At 44.6% G+C, this 19,128-nt stretch overlaps 1 protein-coding gene across 2 annotated transcripts in view; it reads right to left on the reverse strand.

Annotated features, from left to right (window-relative positions):
• LOC119174263 (prestin) overlaps positions 1 to 19,128 on the reverse strand; it is a 269,359-nt gene that overhangs the window by 234,072 nt on the left and 16,159 nt on the right. The window contains exon 1 of one of the 2 annotated variants that reach the window (XM_075883092.1): positions 4,938 to 5,120. The exons of the other annotated variant lie outside the window; for it this stretch is intronic. Coding sequence (XP_075739207.1) covers positions 4,938 to 4,968 — 31 coding nt within the window. The 5' untranslated portion in view covers positions 4,969 to 5,120. Of the gene's footprint in view, positions 1 to 4,937; positions 5,121 to 19,128 lie in introns of those variants that run through there. 2 annotated transcript variants of the gene reach the window in all.

Below are 19,128 nucleotides of genomic sequence, written 5' to 3' on the forward strand. Positions count from 1 at the left end.
GCAATGCTGTGTTTTATTATCTTGCTCTCGACATGAAGGTCGTTTAGACTGGTAGGCATTGCACCTTCTTTTTTTTATTATAAGGCCGTTACACCAACTGCAACGCTATATTGTTAGCACACATTCTATGTTTGCGGAGTGGTGTATTGTATGGCGCATGCATTAGACAGGCCTATTAAATGCGTCATTCATAAACTGCACGTGAAATTGATGATCGTAGTAGTACACTTTTTAGGCCTGTGCGGCAAAGAAAACAAAGGCTTAAAGATCAGTCGCATCATTCCGCAACGTAAAAGTAATGGTGCAAGTAAAAGTGCCATGCGAGTGAGATAATCTTTTAAAAATATTTTCAAACGCTCGCGAGAGAAAAAATGTCGCCCTCAGTCACGTGTTACATCAATGAAGAAAACATAAAAAGTAAGAAAACCTGTAACGTCAAGCAACAGGCGATGACGCCTTAACTATGTTCGTTGTTTTCTTTGTTAGGGAGAATAAAGAATATAAGTCGCCATCCTGAATATGACCTGAAAAACGGCCAGGCCTGCACACAATGCGCGTCACAGTCACAGTGAAAGCTGGAAGAGCGGCCTTTCGGAGCCTTTTTAGGCGTTTTTTGGGTAACCGCAACGTGTGCAATTGCAGGGTACCCACTACACCATAAATCTTCATAAATTTTGTGTAAAGAGGAGGCATTCACAATACCTACCTTCGTCATTCTTCGCAGAAGCGTGGTATTCACTAAACCACTGCAAGGAATATTGCGCAGTTTTTTTTTATGCTGTGGCGAAAGACAATAAAGAATTTTGCCTGAAGCTTTAGTAAGGTGTTTGAACGTTTGACGACCCACTCAGTATACACGATTCGCGTTGTTTGACGCTTGGCTGTTCCTTGGCTCTTCTAAAACGCTTTATTACTGACGCTAAGGAGATTCCTTTACTGACATCAAGCCTACCCAGTGCCAGTTTAAGCTGGAGTTTCAAGCACCAGCATGCCTCAGTGGTAGGACACTGGGCTAGCCCACAGGGGACCCCGGATCAGATGCCCTCGTGTTCTTGGTGGTTTTATTCCCTTAGTTCTTTTTTGTCTTATTTCGCCTGGTTTTGGTTACGGACACCGGCGGCAGCGACGGCCACGACGGACAACTACAGCGCACGTAACCCTATTTGCGATCTCATAATAGCTTTCGCTGGAAAAGAAACAAATAAATGTATATACGTGACACTTCGCGCTCGCCTTATTATCTCGATTCCCCAATGTCGGGAAGAACATGAATGACCAGATGAACCGTGAAAATTTGAAAAAAAAAGTGACGAAAATGATAACCCCGGTTCTGATTCAGACAGCTTAAGAGAACACCTTGAGAGTTCCGTACAGTGTAACATGTAATTCGAGCGGGACTGTAGTCCGCGAATGGAGAGATCTTTTATGCATAGCATATAGTGGACCACAAGCATTAGCCTCAAGACGTATACTTATAACCCACTACATGTGGTGAGCTTGCATTGCTTATTTGTTTTTTTTTTGTTTTTTTCTCACATAACTGAAATGAAATACGTCATTGCTGCGATGTAGTATATACAAGTAGCGTTCCACGGTGTTAGCACTAGCGTATATTAGCTTGTGTCGGCTAAATACAGCTAAATGGTTGACACTGTTTGCTAAACTTTGATTGTAAAGGGAAATTGCATACACGGTTATATTGAGTGAACGGTGGCTTAGTAGTGGCTAACGTTGGGTGATAAATGTCAATATAGCACCCACTCTCATAACTGCGATGTTGCCTTCATTGAATTGCAATCTCATTGCGTTAGCCAGCATGCACAAACAACAGCCCACATAGTTTCTGCTTAAATTTTTCCTATCTATCAATGTCTTAAACTTGAGTTTGATTACGCGAGATAATGTTACTTGCCTTTTCTGCGTATGCACGTACGACAACCAATACGCGGGTTTTGTCGCAATGAAATATTGTGCTGCGGTGAAGCGACCGAAAGGTATTCCGGTGAATTCAAAGAAAAGTGCGGCTCCAACAACGCACCATTAGTAAAAGCATCGTGGCGAAATGTCGAAGGTGAAAGGATGTCGAGGACTAGAAACGAGACTGGTCGGTGAGTCGAGGTGAGGACGACATTTGCAAAAGTCCCCGATCGGTTGACTGCTGTGTCAGTTCGAGTGACCGATGTGACCTCAAGCCACTGATAATCCAAACTTCAGCTTCTTTAAATGTTCAATTACCCTTCAGGCAGTGGCGTAGGCAGTAATTTTTTTCGGGAGAAAAGGGGGGGGGGGGGCACGGGCTTAGTGTGCTACTCTTTGGCTACGCTTGTGCCCTTAAGCATTCGAGATATCTTGCACCATCCACTTAGTTATCATTCCAGGTGCCGTCTTGAGGCCTGTGTTTTCCTGGTAATATTCCAATATTTACTGTCGTATGCCTAGTGCTCTAACCCAAGAGTATTAAGTTGGCCATACTGGTATTGCGTAACTGTCTGGTGGTCTAACCTATAAATATTAAGTTGGGCAATCTGGTAATGTACAATTTTTCGCGTAACGCACAAAATTTCACACTGGACCCTTTCGTCCTGTGTCAGATTTCTTGCGCTACGTGAACAGTTCTGCTCTTAGGCAAATACACATCGGTATTGCCGATAACACTAATATAAGCCAATTTCACCATTACAACGTGTATTGAGGAGCCTTCTATCAGATCCCACACTCTTATACCTTTGAATGGAGTTTTTTAGAAGTTTAACATCACTGTTGCTTGTTTATTTTTTGATTGACTATAAGTGCGCTGCCAGAAAGCTAGACAACTTGTTGTTTGTAGTTCAGTTACAGCCACTGTGCAGTTTTATTATCAATCAATTCTCCAGACCTTGCACGATTTTGTGTTTGTAAATATGTTACGAAAATTAGTCATTATTTATTCCGTAATTAATTTTTTGAATAAATATTTTATTGCTAGCAGAAAAATGAAAGCCTACAATGATGTCCTGGTCTCAATATTGTCGTTTTGTGCCTACAATAAACGTTTGTTAACATATGCTTACCAACAAGCCGAGAATAGAACTGCCTCTCAATTTTCAGTTCTGGTTCGCCATGGTATTTCTCTACAAGAAACTAAAATACCACTAATAATTTCAGTTTGTTTATGCGATAACTCACATCAAATTTTGGCAAACGAGCAGCCATGTTTCGTCGCGCACACAACGTTACGAGCCAAGTGTATACCTGCTGTTGTCTTAACATAAATTGTAACAAACATTGTCGGTGTGGAGCTTGGTGCTTATGCCAGAAAGTAACGAATCAGCCTTTTGTGCTTCACTACAAGACTCTGTGGCATCTTTGGGAGTGGCACAAAATATAAGTTGTCCACATGGTTCCTTGTTGCAAGGCGGGTAACGAGCAACGGTCATTTTTGCTGAATTCGAGGAAGACTGGGTAGACCCTACTCCACGAATAAGAAGTGCCTACTCTCTGAATAGAACAGAACTCTGTCATCATTCTAAAATTCTGTATAAGCTGCAAGTAGGTATGCTGCTTTAAATCAAATTAGCAGTAAAACTGCGTCATTTATAACCAATCTATGGCACGCCAATTTACCACTTTCCCTCCCCCTTTTCTGTATCATCCACAGTGCACACCCACCCTATCTTTTATCGCTTGGTAGGAACGCTCCACGTTAAGCCTCGTGGTGACGTATGCGAATGAACAAACTAGCTACTGCGAAAGAGGGGTGGGGGGGATAATATTTTACGTCGTATATGCAGTAAGCACGTGTGCTTACAAAGAGGGTTAAACTTAAATCAAGGACGAAGCAGGGAGAGATGGAAATGAAAATAATAGGCGTAACATTAAAAGGCAAAAAGGATCAAAGAACAAACGCAGGCTAAGGATATCATAGTTGAAATCAAGAAGAAAAAATGAACATGGGCAGGGCACATAGCACATATGCGTGATAACCAATGCTCATTAGGCGAACAGACTGGTTTAAAAGGGCAGGCAAACGCGTAAGTGGAAGACAGTAAATTCGGGGGGCAGATGAAAGTAAGAAATTTGCAGGTATAACGTCGTAGCAGAGAGCACAGGACCGGTTTGATTGGAAGAACAAGGGAAAGGCTTTCGCCCTGCAGTCGGCATAGTCATGATGATGATGATGATGATAGTGATGATGATGATGATTATGATGTATGCAGTAAAGGATCAACTCTATTTCTGGGCGGCATTTCTCCACATGAAACACGCGCGCAGGGCTGTTCTGGAATCATATCAAGGCCTATTTCATCACGGTACGAGCTATGAAGGTGATTGATTCTACAGCTTTATTGCCATATCAGTGCTACTTTTTGTATTCCCAGTCAATTAAATCTAGTGCAACAGCCTAAAATACTTAGCAATTTCGTGGCAACATAAACACAGTGATGATATCGTTATTAAATGCGCTGCTAGTCTCGGGAGATTAGAGATATATAATCAACGCATTCTGCACTCTGCACCCATCTGCGTAACAAATGCGCAATCGCGAGTTCTTATGTGAAAGGCAATTTATTGAAATGGGCTCTTGCCAAGCTAAACGCAACCGCAAGGTGATATCAGCATGCAGTCAGGGACAGTGGACAACGATGAGTGATTCAAGCACAGCGTCAATCATGCGCGCAGGGCCTCCACTTCCGAGAAAACGGTGATGGCTAAACTAGATCGATAATTTTGTTCAATATTTGATGGAAATTTATGCGAACCCTTGCTGCTGAAGAGGCTCGCTATGCGAAAATTATTGGTACATGGGAAAAAATTTGACTGCACATAGATGAAACACTTATTCACGTGTCGTATTTTATAATACTGACATCGCATTCCTTTGACTACTCTAACCAACCATATGCCGCTCATTCCGATTGTATCGACATAGCTGGAAAGCAGACCACGCTAAAACTCACCGTGTATGACGTAAACTCCGCTTTGCACCATGATTATCAGTCCCGAGAGGCGAGCTGCTGCGATGCGAAGGTGGCGATTTGGCTTCCGTCAAAGATCTCGGGGTCCCCCAGCTGGAATCTCCAATGACCACGTCGTGCACTGTTCACCGGCAAAGGGATCCAGTCGGTAGGAAATGCTCGCGCGATACGAGGAGTATCCCACTTGACACAAACTGTAATACCAAGCACTCTGTGTTTCTTTACGATCGTGGCGAAACCCTCTCCGGCTGCGTGCCGCGGTTATTTTATTACAGTTTCACCACTCTTTCGTGATCACCTCTCTATGCAGCGCTTATCCTCTCATTATTTTTGCGGCCTTTTTTATTGTACCTTTACTGCTGCAGGCCTGCATCACGAGATAGCTTATCAGCGTACCGACCGTGAACGCCAGCGCCTGATTGAATGGCAAACTCCCGCGGTGACGTCACAGCTAAACAACTCGGGTAAGAGGGAAAATAGAACATGCCGCACTGGCAATCCTGCACAGTAATGCGAGGGGTGGCTTAGAAAATGCTTGCGAGCACTGTCTAGCCACAGAGATGGTGACATTGGCTCGGGATGTCGACTGATACGACAGTCGATAACGTAGCCGACCTTAGGGTTTGATGGTATTCTTCCGACCGCACAACAGGATGTGTCAAGCGTAACTTGAACAATGTGCTGCTGACGGCGCGTAGATTAAAGGCCAGAAGAAGTATTCGTGTTTACTAAGCTTTTTCTTGCGTAATCGACAACACCGTCGTGAAGGTCAGTGTTCTTAGCGATGGCTGGAAGACATCCCAGTGCTGGCCAATCGCGTAGACCTCAGTTGTGTAAGGGAATTTTCGAGAGAGAGAAAAAAAAATGAAAGAATCGAAGCAAAAAAGTATAGGGATGTCAACCAATCATGAATGCTTGGTTTGCAACCTTACGCGTTGGCGAAGGAAAGAGGGAATAATACATTTCATTTCATTTTATTACCTTAAAAGCCCAACATGGGTATTACATAAGGGATGGGTTTACATATGTTCATTATACAATAGTTGGAAATAACATGTGTATACGTATTATTAAACACGGTATGAGTAATATGGGTGCATGATTCTGCAATGTATACAAGCAGTTGGAATGATGAAAATGACATCCAGTAGTTTTTATTCTGCAAAATGATCGGATAATTTTTGTATGAACGAGAGTGCACTGGTTAGGGCGGCAATTTCGTGGGGCAAGCTGTTCCAATCTGTGGCTTTGCGGAAAAAGAAAGAACCTGAAAAAGTTGCAGTATGAGTACGGGGGCGGAACACTTGGTTCATGTGCCGAGTTGGATGTGACGTTTAGCCAGCGGGAATAATGCAATACATTATAGAAAATTGATTGACTTGATTGATTCGTGCGGTTTAACGCCCCAAAACCACGATATGGTTATGAGAGACGTCGTAGTGGAGGGCTCCAAAAAATTGGACCACGTGGGGTTCTTTAACATGCACCCAAATCTGAGCACACGGGCCAACAATATTTCCGCCTCCATCGGACATGCAGCCGCCGTAGCCAGGATTCGAACCCCGTCTTGCAGGTGAGCAGCCGAGTACCTTAGCCACTTGACCACCGCGGTGGGGCAGAAGATAGAAGAAGAGCAATAAAAATAAGAATAAACAGTTTATGTCAACGCACACAACACGGCATCTCGCACGTAATTAACGAATTCTCGTGAAGTACGCTTGTGTTCAAGAAGCCTCGCCGCGGTGGTCTAGTGGTTAAGGCACTCGGCTGCTGACCCGCGGGTCGCGGGATCGAATCCCGGCTGCAGCGGCTGCACTTACAATGGAGGCGGAAATGTCGTAAGCCCGTGTGCTCATATTTTGGTGCACGTTAAAGAACCCCAGATGGTCGAAATTTCCGGAGCCCTCCACTACGGCGTCTCTCATAATCATATGGTGGGTTTGGGACGTTAAATCCCACATATCAATCAATTAATTATGCGTTCAAGAAGCACAAGAGTGCTTCCATAGTCTTGTACTTGCATGCACGAAACCATCAGCCAATGGTTTTGTATCCGATTGATGGAGTTTGGTTTCTAGGATACGTTGCTGAGTCCGGTAAGATGAAAATGGGCGTAGAGTGAGCGCAGTCAACTCGACACAGTTCCATCCCACACTGTTGGCCCCTCCAAGGAGATAAGCATTTGCATTCGTAAATGACACACTCAATCACGTGCGACACAGCTAAGTTGCATAGCGCCGCAGGCGCGTAGTCAGAAATGTTTTTTTTCGAGAGAGGGGCACCACCTTAATTTTGGGAAGCGTGCACCCCCTTGGAATAATCATTTTTAGAGGTGAAGCACCTTAAGGCGTAGGTCTGTATATCCTCCGATGTTGTACGTAACCACTTCTTGCCTTGTGAAGCAAGAAGGAGGGGGGGGGGGGAGCAAACGTTTAGCATGAGACGCAAGAATGCGGCTCGATACGTGAGGCGCGAGCATACGCAGTGGCTTTCACTTTCGCGCCAAAATCTCTATATGTGACACCAAAATTTTCAAAATGTACATTCTTAAGGAAGGTAGTGCCAGTGACAAACTTTAGAAGTGGTAAATTGCTGTCACAACATTCACTACCTAAGCAGCCAGTGCAGGTAGTAGACCACTGACGTTTTCTACCCCGAGGTAGAAAAAATGTCTGTGGTCTATTACCTGCAGTTAGTACTTAGGTAAGGAATGTTGTAACAGCACTTTAATACCTCAAAAGTTAGTAAGTAGCACTACCTTTTCAAGAGTATATTTTGCCTTTTCGTGACGCTGGCTTGATGATGAAAGTGTCTGTGGTCTATTACCTGCAGTTAGTATTTAGGTAAGGAATGTTGTAACAGCACTTTAATACCTCAAAAGTTAGTAAGTAGCACTACCTTTTCAAGAGTATATTTTGCCTTTTCGTGACGCTGGCTTGATGAAAGTTCCTGAAAGGTCCTATGGCATTTAGAAGCGTGCGGTTTGGGCTAGTTGGTAAGACATCGCGATTCTTATAGCGCGAGAACAGAACGACGACAAAGGGGAATTAGCGCTCGTCTTCTTTTTGTCCCTTTGTCGTCGTTCTGTTTTCACGCTATAACAATCGTCATAACAATCTTCCTATGGCACCCACGGATTAATTTCCTTTTTATATTAGAAGATACGTGTAACCCAGTAGACGCCCTCAAAATCTGTGATGTCATGGTGTTTTTACGGAACTTCAAGGTGGCGTCTCCACCCGTATTTTCCTGTCGTGTGCTTTCTCTCTTTACCAAGCATAGTGTTGTTTACCAAGGGTGGCGTTTTCGGGATTGTGGAACTGTGCTTTACTAATACGCGAAAAATTGTTTTGCTCTTTATTGTCCCTTCAAGCAGGGCGGCTCTGCGGAAAGCCACCACCAGCATGCACTTAAATGCATGACGTTAAGGTACGACCTTCCGCCCCATTCATGCGACACCAAGGCGGGCCCATCCAAGCAACTGTCTCAGGAGATTTCAACGTTGTTCGCCCGAAAGGCTCGCATGCATTCCGCACTTATTGTCGGGAATGAAGGAATTTCTACACGTGTACAGCAGCCTTGTGTTGTGAACGTAAAATCGCGTGACTCAATCGCGACGTAAATCGTGACGTAAATCGTGTGGAAATAAAACGAAGATGACGAATGCGGCCTTGTGTAACGCTGGCCGTTTCTTTACGAAATCCTAAACGACTTATATTTTTGTCGCTCAGCGCTCATAAGGACGCTATAACAACGTCCATCACGCTGAGATAAGCATTTCATAGAGGTGGTATTTTGTCGCAAGTACCAGATAAAACGCGATAAGAGAAATGCATGAAAGACTGAAATGCTGAAATGGCTATTTTGCTGTGGATATAATGCGACATACATTATCTGTTGAAGCGGCACATATCAGCGGGGGAAGGAAGCGAAACTAGGTTCGTGGCTTGGCAAACTCTGTGTTGAAAGTTCTGGCATGAAAAAAGTTGGAATAAATAAAAGACTGTAAAAATAATGTATTAGGTAATTCAAATCAAAGTTGTGGCACTGAAAGTGTGCTACCACCTCTTTAAAGTGATATACTTCTATAGATGCCTCTTTAACCGTCAAAAGTGACCGTCGGTGTCAGCGGGAGTGATGTCATAGGGTCATCACAATCTGATGACATCACCATATGACGCCACAATAATGCCTTTTATCGCAAAAAATTGTGAGGTCACTGTGACGTCACGTGCCGTCATCAAATCGTCGCTTGGTCATCGGTTGACCGATCCCGGAGGCACGTGAGATGCAGCATGCTTGATGTCGCAGTACGAAGCCATGCTATAGATACCAAAAACTTTTGAGGATGGGGCGATGAACACTATCGACTGATATGAAACAAAATAGGGCAGTTTTCGCCTTCAAGTCACGTTAGGTGAATGCGTAGATGATCCTGGCAGTTTCAGGTGCAGAGCACATGATAAGTGCCCGGCTGTCGCACGTGAAGTATGCTGTCGTACGCTGCTGTCGTCTCGGGTAGCTTGATGTAACGCTGGCCAAACCACGCATAGAACAGAACTACTTCAATTGTGCTTTTTTCAGTTTATTACTGAAATGTACCGTAGCCCTTTTCCTGCAGCCTGAGATGCGAGGCTAGCAGTATGTTGAAATAAATAAATAAACAACCATCGGCACCATATCGAGCGCGCTCGCGCCGAGGCCAAGTCTCCTTAAAGTTGTTCATCGTGCATCTTGATGATGACAATATCGCTTAAGCGACGCGGGCTGTCTTTTCCTGTCATGGTACGCTGTCGTCACCTGGCGTGATGAAGACAGAACCCCGCATAAGAATGGAAAAGAAAAGGAAGCAAGCCAGAAATATAAATAGGGAGAAAGAAATTGTGGGGGGAAAATTGAAACAAAGTAAGTAATTATTAGCAATAACAAATAAAGAAAGACAAAAGGAAAACAGAAAAAAATAAATGCAAAAAAGGAGAGGAGATCGAGAAAAGCAAAGAGAAACAAGCAAGGCTGCCCAGCTGCGCGCTTATTTTAGGCGCCACACCGCTAGTGCGAATACGCCTTAGTTTTTTTTTTGTTGTTCTTTATTAATCAAGCTGTTTTTAGTGTACGCGCTCTGCCTATGCGCTCAGCGACACGATGAACACCAAGGTATGGACGGTTTCTAGATTGCAAGCGTTGTACCCCATCAAACTTCCGGTCACATCCTTTACCAGCTCCTAACGTCAACTGAAAGCACGTTTTCAAGTTCCCTTTCAATGTAAGAAATGTCTCTCTTTACTTTTTAAGGGCGAAGCTCCTTATGGCGTGGCTTGTGCGTCCCTCGTAGTACGTAACCACCAGTGGCACATACCCGAAATAGCGGTCCTTACGATTTTGACCTCCAAGGTGGTTCCGGTGAGAGATTTCTTCTGTGCGTTGTTGAACAATAAAAGATAGTGCTCAATACACATGTTGATGGCTGCTAAGGGGCAATGAGAGACGGGAGCATTCGGCCTTCAGGTAACGCGCATGCTGCGATCCCCATTAGCAGCTATTGGCATGTACATTGAGCACGATCTGACAAGAAAGGGTTGCTGCGTTATACTCGCTGGGTGTAATCTCCTTGGTTTTGGAAAGGTTTAGCGAGCGTTGGGCCGCATAGCCATGAATACAGTGAACTAGTATATACCATGAACTCGAGGTGGTGAAAGGTGGGAAGTAAACCCGAAGCGCAAGCCGTACGAAAGTGTGCATGTGCCACTTCCCGTTTAGTCCTCGAAATGTCCGCTGGATGGCGGTGCTTCTATATGGAGAATATATGATGAAAAGATGCGAGATGGTGGTGCTTGGAGTGCTTCTATATGGAGAATATATGATGAAAAGATGCGAGATGGTGGTGCTTGGAGTGCTGAATAGATGGACGAACGGACACACAGACAGATAAATGGATGGACGCATGAACGGATGCAGGCGCGGATGCATGGACGAACGCAGGGACGGACGCACGAACAGACGCACGCACGGACGGGTGGATGGACGCATGGACGGTTACACAGACGTACGCAGGAACGGACGGAAGCAAGAACGAATGGACGGACGAATGCTTCGCCCCACTCCCCATCATTCGCTCCGTGGATATGCTGCCATTTTTGGAACGTGAGTAAAGTTCAAGAAAATCTCCTATAATTTTAATGTAGCCCAAAAGAACATTTATTTGAAATTATTTTAATTTAGGTGAAAGAAGGTGTACAAAATCAGCGGGGTATATTTTAAAGCTCTTCTTGCCCAGCTATGCTATAAGGCACATTGGTGGACATAACCGGATGTCATCAAGGGGCTGTGTTTTTAAACAGTGAAAGGGTCTATAACCAAGGTGATTATTGTTGTGGATACTGCCATCTGGGGCAAGCCAGGCGAAGCGGGTGACCGCGTGTGCTGGAGGTGCGCGGGGCGCGTGGCTGGGCTCCTAGGCTAGAACGCGGTTTTGGAATAAAGCGGAGTCCACGTAACCCAGCCTCCTGCTTTCTCGATCGTCCCTGACGACTTCTACATGGTGTCAGAAGTGGGATTTGAACCCACGCCCGATCGTTGGATTGGATTGGATAAACTTTTATTTGGTCCTCCAAAACACAGATCACTGTGTTGCGGGCAGCTCCCACGTGGGGACTGAGATGCCAAGCTCCTCAGCCGCCTCGCGGGCTTGGTGGACAGCCCAGAGCTGATCTGCCAAGGACGAGCTGCGGATTGCCGCCTCCCATCTGGCAGAGGTGATGTGTGATAAATGAGCGAATTTGGTGCACTGCCATAGCATGTGTTCTAATGAAGCTATTTCCCCACAATGTGGACAAAGATTACTTGGGTATAGGTCAGGGTACATGATGTGTAACATTTTCAAAGTAGGGTACGTCCGCGTTTGCAAAAGCCTTAATGTAAGTGCTTGGGGCCGGGTTAGATTTTTGTGAGGTGGAGGGAAAATCCTTCTAGACAGGTAGAAATGTTTAGTGAGCTCGTTATATGTTGTTAGAATTTCCCGGTTATCCCCTTCACCGGTAGAACGCATCCCCCGGGAGGCGCGGTTGGAGAGTTCTCGCGCCACCTCGTGTGCTGCTTCGTTGAGATTGGGAGGGGAATCGTTGATTTGTCCAAGGTGAGCTGGTAGTAACCGATCTTTAGTAAAACGCCGCTAAAAGGATCTTTGGCGAACAAGTGTAGGTAGAAAGGTCTGGCCTAAAGGTGAGGGTGCTTGAATGTATTATTTTGCCAATAGCTGCAGACCGCAATAGAAAGACCAGATAACAATTTTTGACACTAAATGACGTGCGAAAAAACGGGTAAAAGCATTTAAGATTGCTGTTTTAAAAACCTTTTCGTGTAGCGCAACGTTAGTGACCATACCAGTGTAATTTAGGCGGTCAGTTGTCGTTACATTCGGAACATCACCGTCGCTCGCTTTGAAATTAAGCTAGTAAACGTAGGACAACTGCTGGAATGATCGAGATTCAAGCTCTCTGATGGGGACATTTTTCTCATAGTAGCCACGGGACGGCTTTAAGCTCTTCTATAGTAGAGTACCAAGTACTCTAAATCGTTAACAACTTTTTTTAACCATGTACATGTTCATGTAAATGACGTCTGTTTTGTCTTCATCGTTTGGGTATGTCTATTAAGGAAATGTTATGTTTGACGTTTGTGACAGCAAATTTTTTCTAAACAGTTCACCCATAGAGAAAGAAACTTACATAAAGAGCGGACACTCTGATAGGGGCCCAGCTACGCCGCTGCTTTCAGCGCCACGAGTGGTTGGTCAGACCCGATAATGTCTTGCAATAAATAAACTAACAAAATTTTGTTCTTTCCGACGCTGGGATTTGAATCCGCACCCTCATGCTCCGAACGCGAGTGCCTTCACCATTAGGCTACACGCCCATGCTTAGGCGGAGAGAGTACATGTACAGCACATCTAAACCACATGAATGTGCCTCTTTGTGCAAAACAATTGCAGAAAGAGAACACTTTCTCGACACACTTTATTGTTTTTTGTTGTAAGGCATTAATCGTTTTCAGTGGGACATTATGTAGAGTGGATATATAGAAAATTGCAGGAATTAATAAAAGTTGTTCTTTGCGAAAAATTGATGCCAATTGCAGATGCAAATCAGCTTGCGTATTTGTTATCCTCCTGAGTAGATTATTACATGGCTTAAAAAGAGTAAAAGTGAGGATGGGTACGCCGTCTAGTGGTTGGTCAGATGTTTTCTTGCTGGGCCGCGAAAAGGCCCCGGTGGCAACTGCTCATATAGTATATTTCTCTATGGTTTACCCACGTAGCAATTTTTCGTCGAGGTTCGGCGAGGTTAAGGATATACGTTAAGGCTTGGTGATCAGTAAAAAGCGTGAAGCTCCTGCCATCCAGGTAAGGTCTAAAATAACGTACGGCCATTAAGACTGCCAAGGCTTCCTTCTCCGCAGTCGTTTCGTTCAGCTGCGTTTTCGAAAAGGTGTACGAATGGTACCCGAAGACCCCCTGTTGGCGGCTCCGTGGAGAGTCGGTCTCTCTCTGGTAAAGCACTGCGCATGTGCCATAATAAGAAGCATCGGTGTTCAGTTCAAAGGGCAATTTGAAGTCTGGAAGAGTCAAGAAGGGATCCGACGAAATAATGGGCACAAGGTTGTGATAAACAGATTCACACACTGCTGTCCACTGAAATGGCACATTCTTCTTAGTCATTTCTGTGAGGCATTTGGTTTTCGTCGCATAATCTTTAATGAATGGCCGGAAATGCCCTGCAAGACCCAGAAATACCCGCAAATAGTGCAAGTCATATGGCTTCTGCATCTTTGCGATTCGTTCGACTGATTCCTGTTTTGTTGTCTTGGTTTGGGCGTCAAGTACTCTTCCAAGAAACACCACTTTGCTTTGGAAAAACTCACTCTTCTTGTCATTAAATTTGAGCTCGGCGTCACAAAGTGCTTGAAGTACACTAGCCAAATGGTTTGAGTGCTCTTCCTTGTTGCGGGAGTTACATTAATATATTGTCTATGTAGACGTTACAAAAACTTCCCGAGAAACTGTGACAAGATGTCGTTCATCATTTTCTTGAACCAAGTGGGTGAGTTCTTCCATCCAAATGGGAGTCGGTTATACGCATAGTTGTCGAAGGGCGTGATGAAGGCAAAATATTCCTTGCAATTTTCCGAAATCGGAACTTGCAAAAATCCTTTACATAGGTCAATGCGCAAGAAAACTCTGCAGCAACCAGTGTCATCTATGATAGAGTCTATACGTGGCATAGAAAACGTAAAAAGCTCAATCTGCCTATTAATTTGTCTGTAGTCCGTGCAGAGTCGAAGACTTATATCTTCTTTTGGTGCAATGGTGATGGGTGAAGCGAACGTAGACGTGGATGGACGGATGATCTGCGCATACAACATCTTTTTGAATCTCGTTCTGAAGCCACACTCTCTTCTGTCGTGACATATTATAGGGCTTTTTTCTCACCACCGTCGTATCACTGAGCTGGAATGGTACCTCCAACTTTGTAGTTGACGTAGGATATCCTTTCAAGCCCCGCAATTCTGGGTAAAGCGTCCTAACATCTTCACCTGACGATGGTTTCCGCGGCGCCCTTGAAGGCGAAACTGCAGCGTTGATAGCGCGGCGCTTTTCTTCTGTGGTAATTTCTCCTGTCCAGTAGATATTAAGGCGAAGTGCACTGATGACTGGACGTGAAAGCAGTAGTTCATACGGAACTCCGTCGAGTACCCGTGCTGGCACAGTGACAGTGTTGCCGAGACACGATATGGTTATACAAGTTCATTTATTGTGAACATCTCGCCTTCTATTGTATCCGTGTACTTCTACTGGTCTTCCCTATTTTACTTTCGCCATCTTAACAATATTTGCGTTTATAACGATCATGGTTGCTCCACTGTCAACTAACGCACTCCGATCATTTCCATCAACAAAAACAGATATGTACAATAGACTTGTATGAGACAAATCAACAGCTTTTCTTGATGTCGTTGGGTGGAAGCCGAGACCCTCTCTATTTAGTTTTTTTCGTTACGTCATATAGCCTTTCACCATGGTCTGAGCCTCCCTTGTGGGTCAAAAAGGACACGGGTGTTGCAGTAGGTCCCGAGTTTTCAAGCGGGCGTCGTTCCTCAGTTCGTGTGGCCCCTGTATTCCTTGCAGCAGGTGTCAAGGGTTGACGCTGGGTTCCTAGGTCCTGCAGGTAGAGGTTTCGCATCCCCTGCAGAAGTTCTTCGACCGCCTTGGGTCCTCGCATTTGTATTTGCTTCTGGAGGTCCGGACTCAAACTATGGATGATAAGCGGAATCACAGACGTCTCAGGCAAAGATGAGTCCGCCAGCTGTAGCGAGCGCCTTTTCTCATAAATATAGGTGAGTGCAGATCCAGACCTGTATTTGAACGTGATTGCTTTGTCCCATAGCAACACCTTGTTCACTATGAAGGAGCTCAGAAAGCTTGCTTTTCACTCTATCCATGATTTGTTGCTGTGAGCGTTGACACGCCATTCGTACCAACTCTTGGCTATGCCCGATAGGAATAGTCGCATGTTTTTCACTTTATCTTCGTCGCAGTGCCAGTAGTTTTCGTTGCATGCATACTCGTAAAATGTGAGCAAGGACTCTGGACTAGTAGACTCTCCGTCAAACATGTCTGGCTTCACGTGTTCGCGACTTGGCCTGCTTAACCGTTCCGTCGCATTTACAAGCAAGCGCATTAAATCATTTTGCTGCCTATTCTATTTTCTTAGTGCAGTTCAAGAAACTTGTTGATCAGCTCGACGGAACTGTCAAGCGAAGCAGCCGTAGCAGACTTCGCGCCGTTTCTTCCTGAAGTCAACACGAAATTCTCATAGTCCTGAAGTTTCAAGTTGATCCTCACCGTTCTTTTAGCAAGTAAATGGTCTGGAGCGAGCTTCATTTTAGTGCTTATATAGGAAACAAATGCGTCAGTGCTCACTGATTCCAGAAGAGCTAGTTCCTCTTCATCTTGAGGCGTTGCAATCAAGATCCATATGCCACCACGTCGATTTGCCCTAATGGTGACGTCCACCCACATTTTGAATGTCCGCACAGAAAGTATACGCGGCTGCGTCAATCCATTGTGGTTTCCCCGCACAGGTTCGTATCCTGTCGGCTGTGCCAATCTGTGGCGCAGCCTAGTGCAACTGTGGCGGCGCCACAGTTGCACTAGGCTGGGGTGTCAGCCATCTTTATTTATAACACCTTCTTCCTCTTCGTCTCCCTCCATTCCTCTCTAAATTCCACGTACATCTCTCTCTCTCTCTCTCTCTCTCTCTCTCTCTCTCTCTCTCTCTCTCCTAATTTGGTAAGAAATTTTTCTAACCACGCGGGGACAGAGCAGAACTCTCCCATAGTGCAGTACATTGTACTCTAAATTGTCAAACATTTGTTACAAGCGCACATCTCATGTTGTGCCCTGGTGCAGTACGTATAGCCCTCTAGAAACGTCAAATTATTGGGCTAACTTCAGCTTCTTACCAACTAATACACGAAATTGCGTTTCGAGAGAACAAATGTGCACATAAGCTGCAAGTACTAAGAACATGTTAGCTCCGTGCTCAGGCGTTGCTGACCAAGTCATACAGAGTTTTCGTAAATTCTCCATCCAATCACAATGCCCCGCCGTGGTGGTCTAGTGGCTAAGGTACTCGGCTGCTGACCCGCAGGTCGCGGGATCAAATCCCGACTGCGGCGGCTGCATTTCCGGTAGAGGTGGAAATGTTGTAGGCACGTGTGCACAGATTTGGGTGCACGTTAAAGAACCCCAGGTGGTCGAAATTTCCGGAGCCCTCCACTACGGCGTCTCTCATAATCATATGGTAGTTTTGGGACGTTCAACCCCACATATATATCAATCAATTCATCCAATCACTATATATATATATATATATATATATATATATATATATATATATATATATATATATATATATATATATATATATATATATATATATATATATATATATATATATATTGACATCGAGAACTTTTTGCGTGTTTCATGTAGTGTAGATGATTTTCCCATACATACATTTTAGTGTTCGTGGTTTTCGGTCGGATGCATAACTTGACTTGGAAGCATAATTTCCGGCCTGATTTCAGTGAAAATTCTATCTTAACTACTCGGACAAACATAATAAATTCAGTTGGGACGATGAAGATTAATTCTTAGAATATGTAGTATTTTATTTAGATCAATGAAAAATAGCATAAGGGTACATCGAAAACTACTTACCTCGACACTTACGGCCTGTATAAAAAGGAGTAATTTGACTCTCATTTGAGAGTTTCTGGCTTGCCACGTGTTAGAGTCGCTTTTAAGCTATACGGAAGCTCTCTTTGAGGGGTCATTCTACTTTCCGCTGAGAGTCCCATCTGGCGCGAATCGCAAGAAAATTAGAGCGTCTCTTTCAAAAGATTCGTATGCGTGCAAAGCCAGAACTTTAAAAGAAAGACTCAAATTACTTTTTTTTTTCTTTTCCTGAGAGTGTAAACAGATGAGCAGTAGATGCTTCGCAGTTTAGAAGCCGAAGCTTGCGTTCATTCGTAGGCTACACATGAATACAATGTACTCCTTCATTAAAAAAAAAATCGGGGGGTGGAAGTAGACCTGTGCATGGGCTTCGGGTAGCCCGACGTCTTTTCACCTCGGGCCCGGGCCAGGCTCCGGCTTTCTTGTTGAATAGTTGGGCCCGGCTCGGACCTGATTAAAGCCCCGAATCAAGCCGAAAATATAAATGATATACCGGAATTCTCGTTGTTCATATGTGTCCTTCTTTTTGGATAGAAACTGGGATGAAGTTAGCGAGTAATTGCGTACTGAATCACTAAGCGCGTGCTCCGAATCAGAACTTCTTGAGTTTTGGAAAGGAAAAGAAAATAACCATCTGAAACTGACCAAACTTGCAAGAAAGACCTTGGTGATTCCAGCTACAATCACCAGCAGCGAGCGCAACTTCACTGCTGCAGGATACGTAATGCAGGAACGACGCCCTCGATTGAAGCCCGAATCGACGGACAACTTTTGTTTCTGCATGAGAATTGGTGAATGGTTCGGCATTCAGTCTCAACTTTTATCAACAATTGAAAAGAAAAGAAGCTACAGAGGTTGGCTACGAGCTTTTTTTCTTAATAAACGCATTTTCATTTTTCTGTTGTCATGTGCTTTATTGCGTCATTCATGGAGTCGGGCCAGGTCGGGCCGGGCTGGGCCTGGGGTATGAGACGCCGTGCTGGGCCTGGGCGGCCCGTCTTTCATACATAATCAGACCAGACTGGACCGCCTCCGGCAAGCATCGGGCCCGAGCCGGCCCGGGCCGCCACATTGCGGTCCATGCACATCACCATGGGTGGAAGGAATGCTACTCCACCCGTTCGTAAAGCACACGCCAGTCTCCTTTATCAGTGACTCTGACGCAACCACGACAAGAGGGAACACTGTCGCTATATCTGCACTGTCGTGAGCATCAAATACCACACTCGTTGGGCAAGATATGGAGGCGAGAAGATAAGAGTACCGTTTAACTCTGAATAGCTTTGAATAGTGCTGCACTGTAATTCTCGTAACACAGTTCACCGTAGCGCTTCACTGGAACACTAAGTTTCTATAACGACATTAAAGAGTGTAACTGCGAAGGTGTGACATCATTATGGTCGCAGTAACGCCTCTATGCTGCCCCGCATGACCACTTATGACAGTACAGCATACGTAGTCAGACTCTTACACCTAAAATAGCTGCTCGAAGCTGCTAAGAATTTATTTGTTTTACTGATGAGATACCTGATGTTCGTGAAATTTCCATGTACTCCTGCTACATCATGCTCGTGCGTAGAATAAATAGATAATAAAATGAAGGACTTTGACGACTTAAAACAAAAAAAATTCGCGATAACACTACGCTTAAACTTGAAGTTGCACTAACTAGCTGAAGACAGCCGCCGTTAATGACAGTAAACATGACAGCAATGCCTATAGATGTCTGTAACAAACTAACGATACTAATCAGATTTAAGAATTCAATGATTTGTTGACTGCTCAAGAGTGAACAATGTATGCTGACTTGACTAACGTGCGTCGTACGCGTACACGGCCATGCGAAAACGGCTAGTGACGTGGAAGTCATGTTGTCGC

This window comes from Rhipicephalus microplus, unplaced genomic scaffold (genome assembly GCF_043290135.1).
Source record: "Rhipicephalus microplus isolate Deutch F79 unplaced genomic scaffold, USDA_Rmic scaffold_15, whole genome shotgun sequence".
Classification (NCBI taxonomy): Eukaryota; Metazoa; Arthropoda; class Arachnida; order Ixodida; family Ixodidae; genus Rhipicephalus; species Rhipicephalus microplus.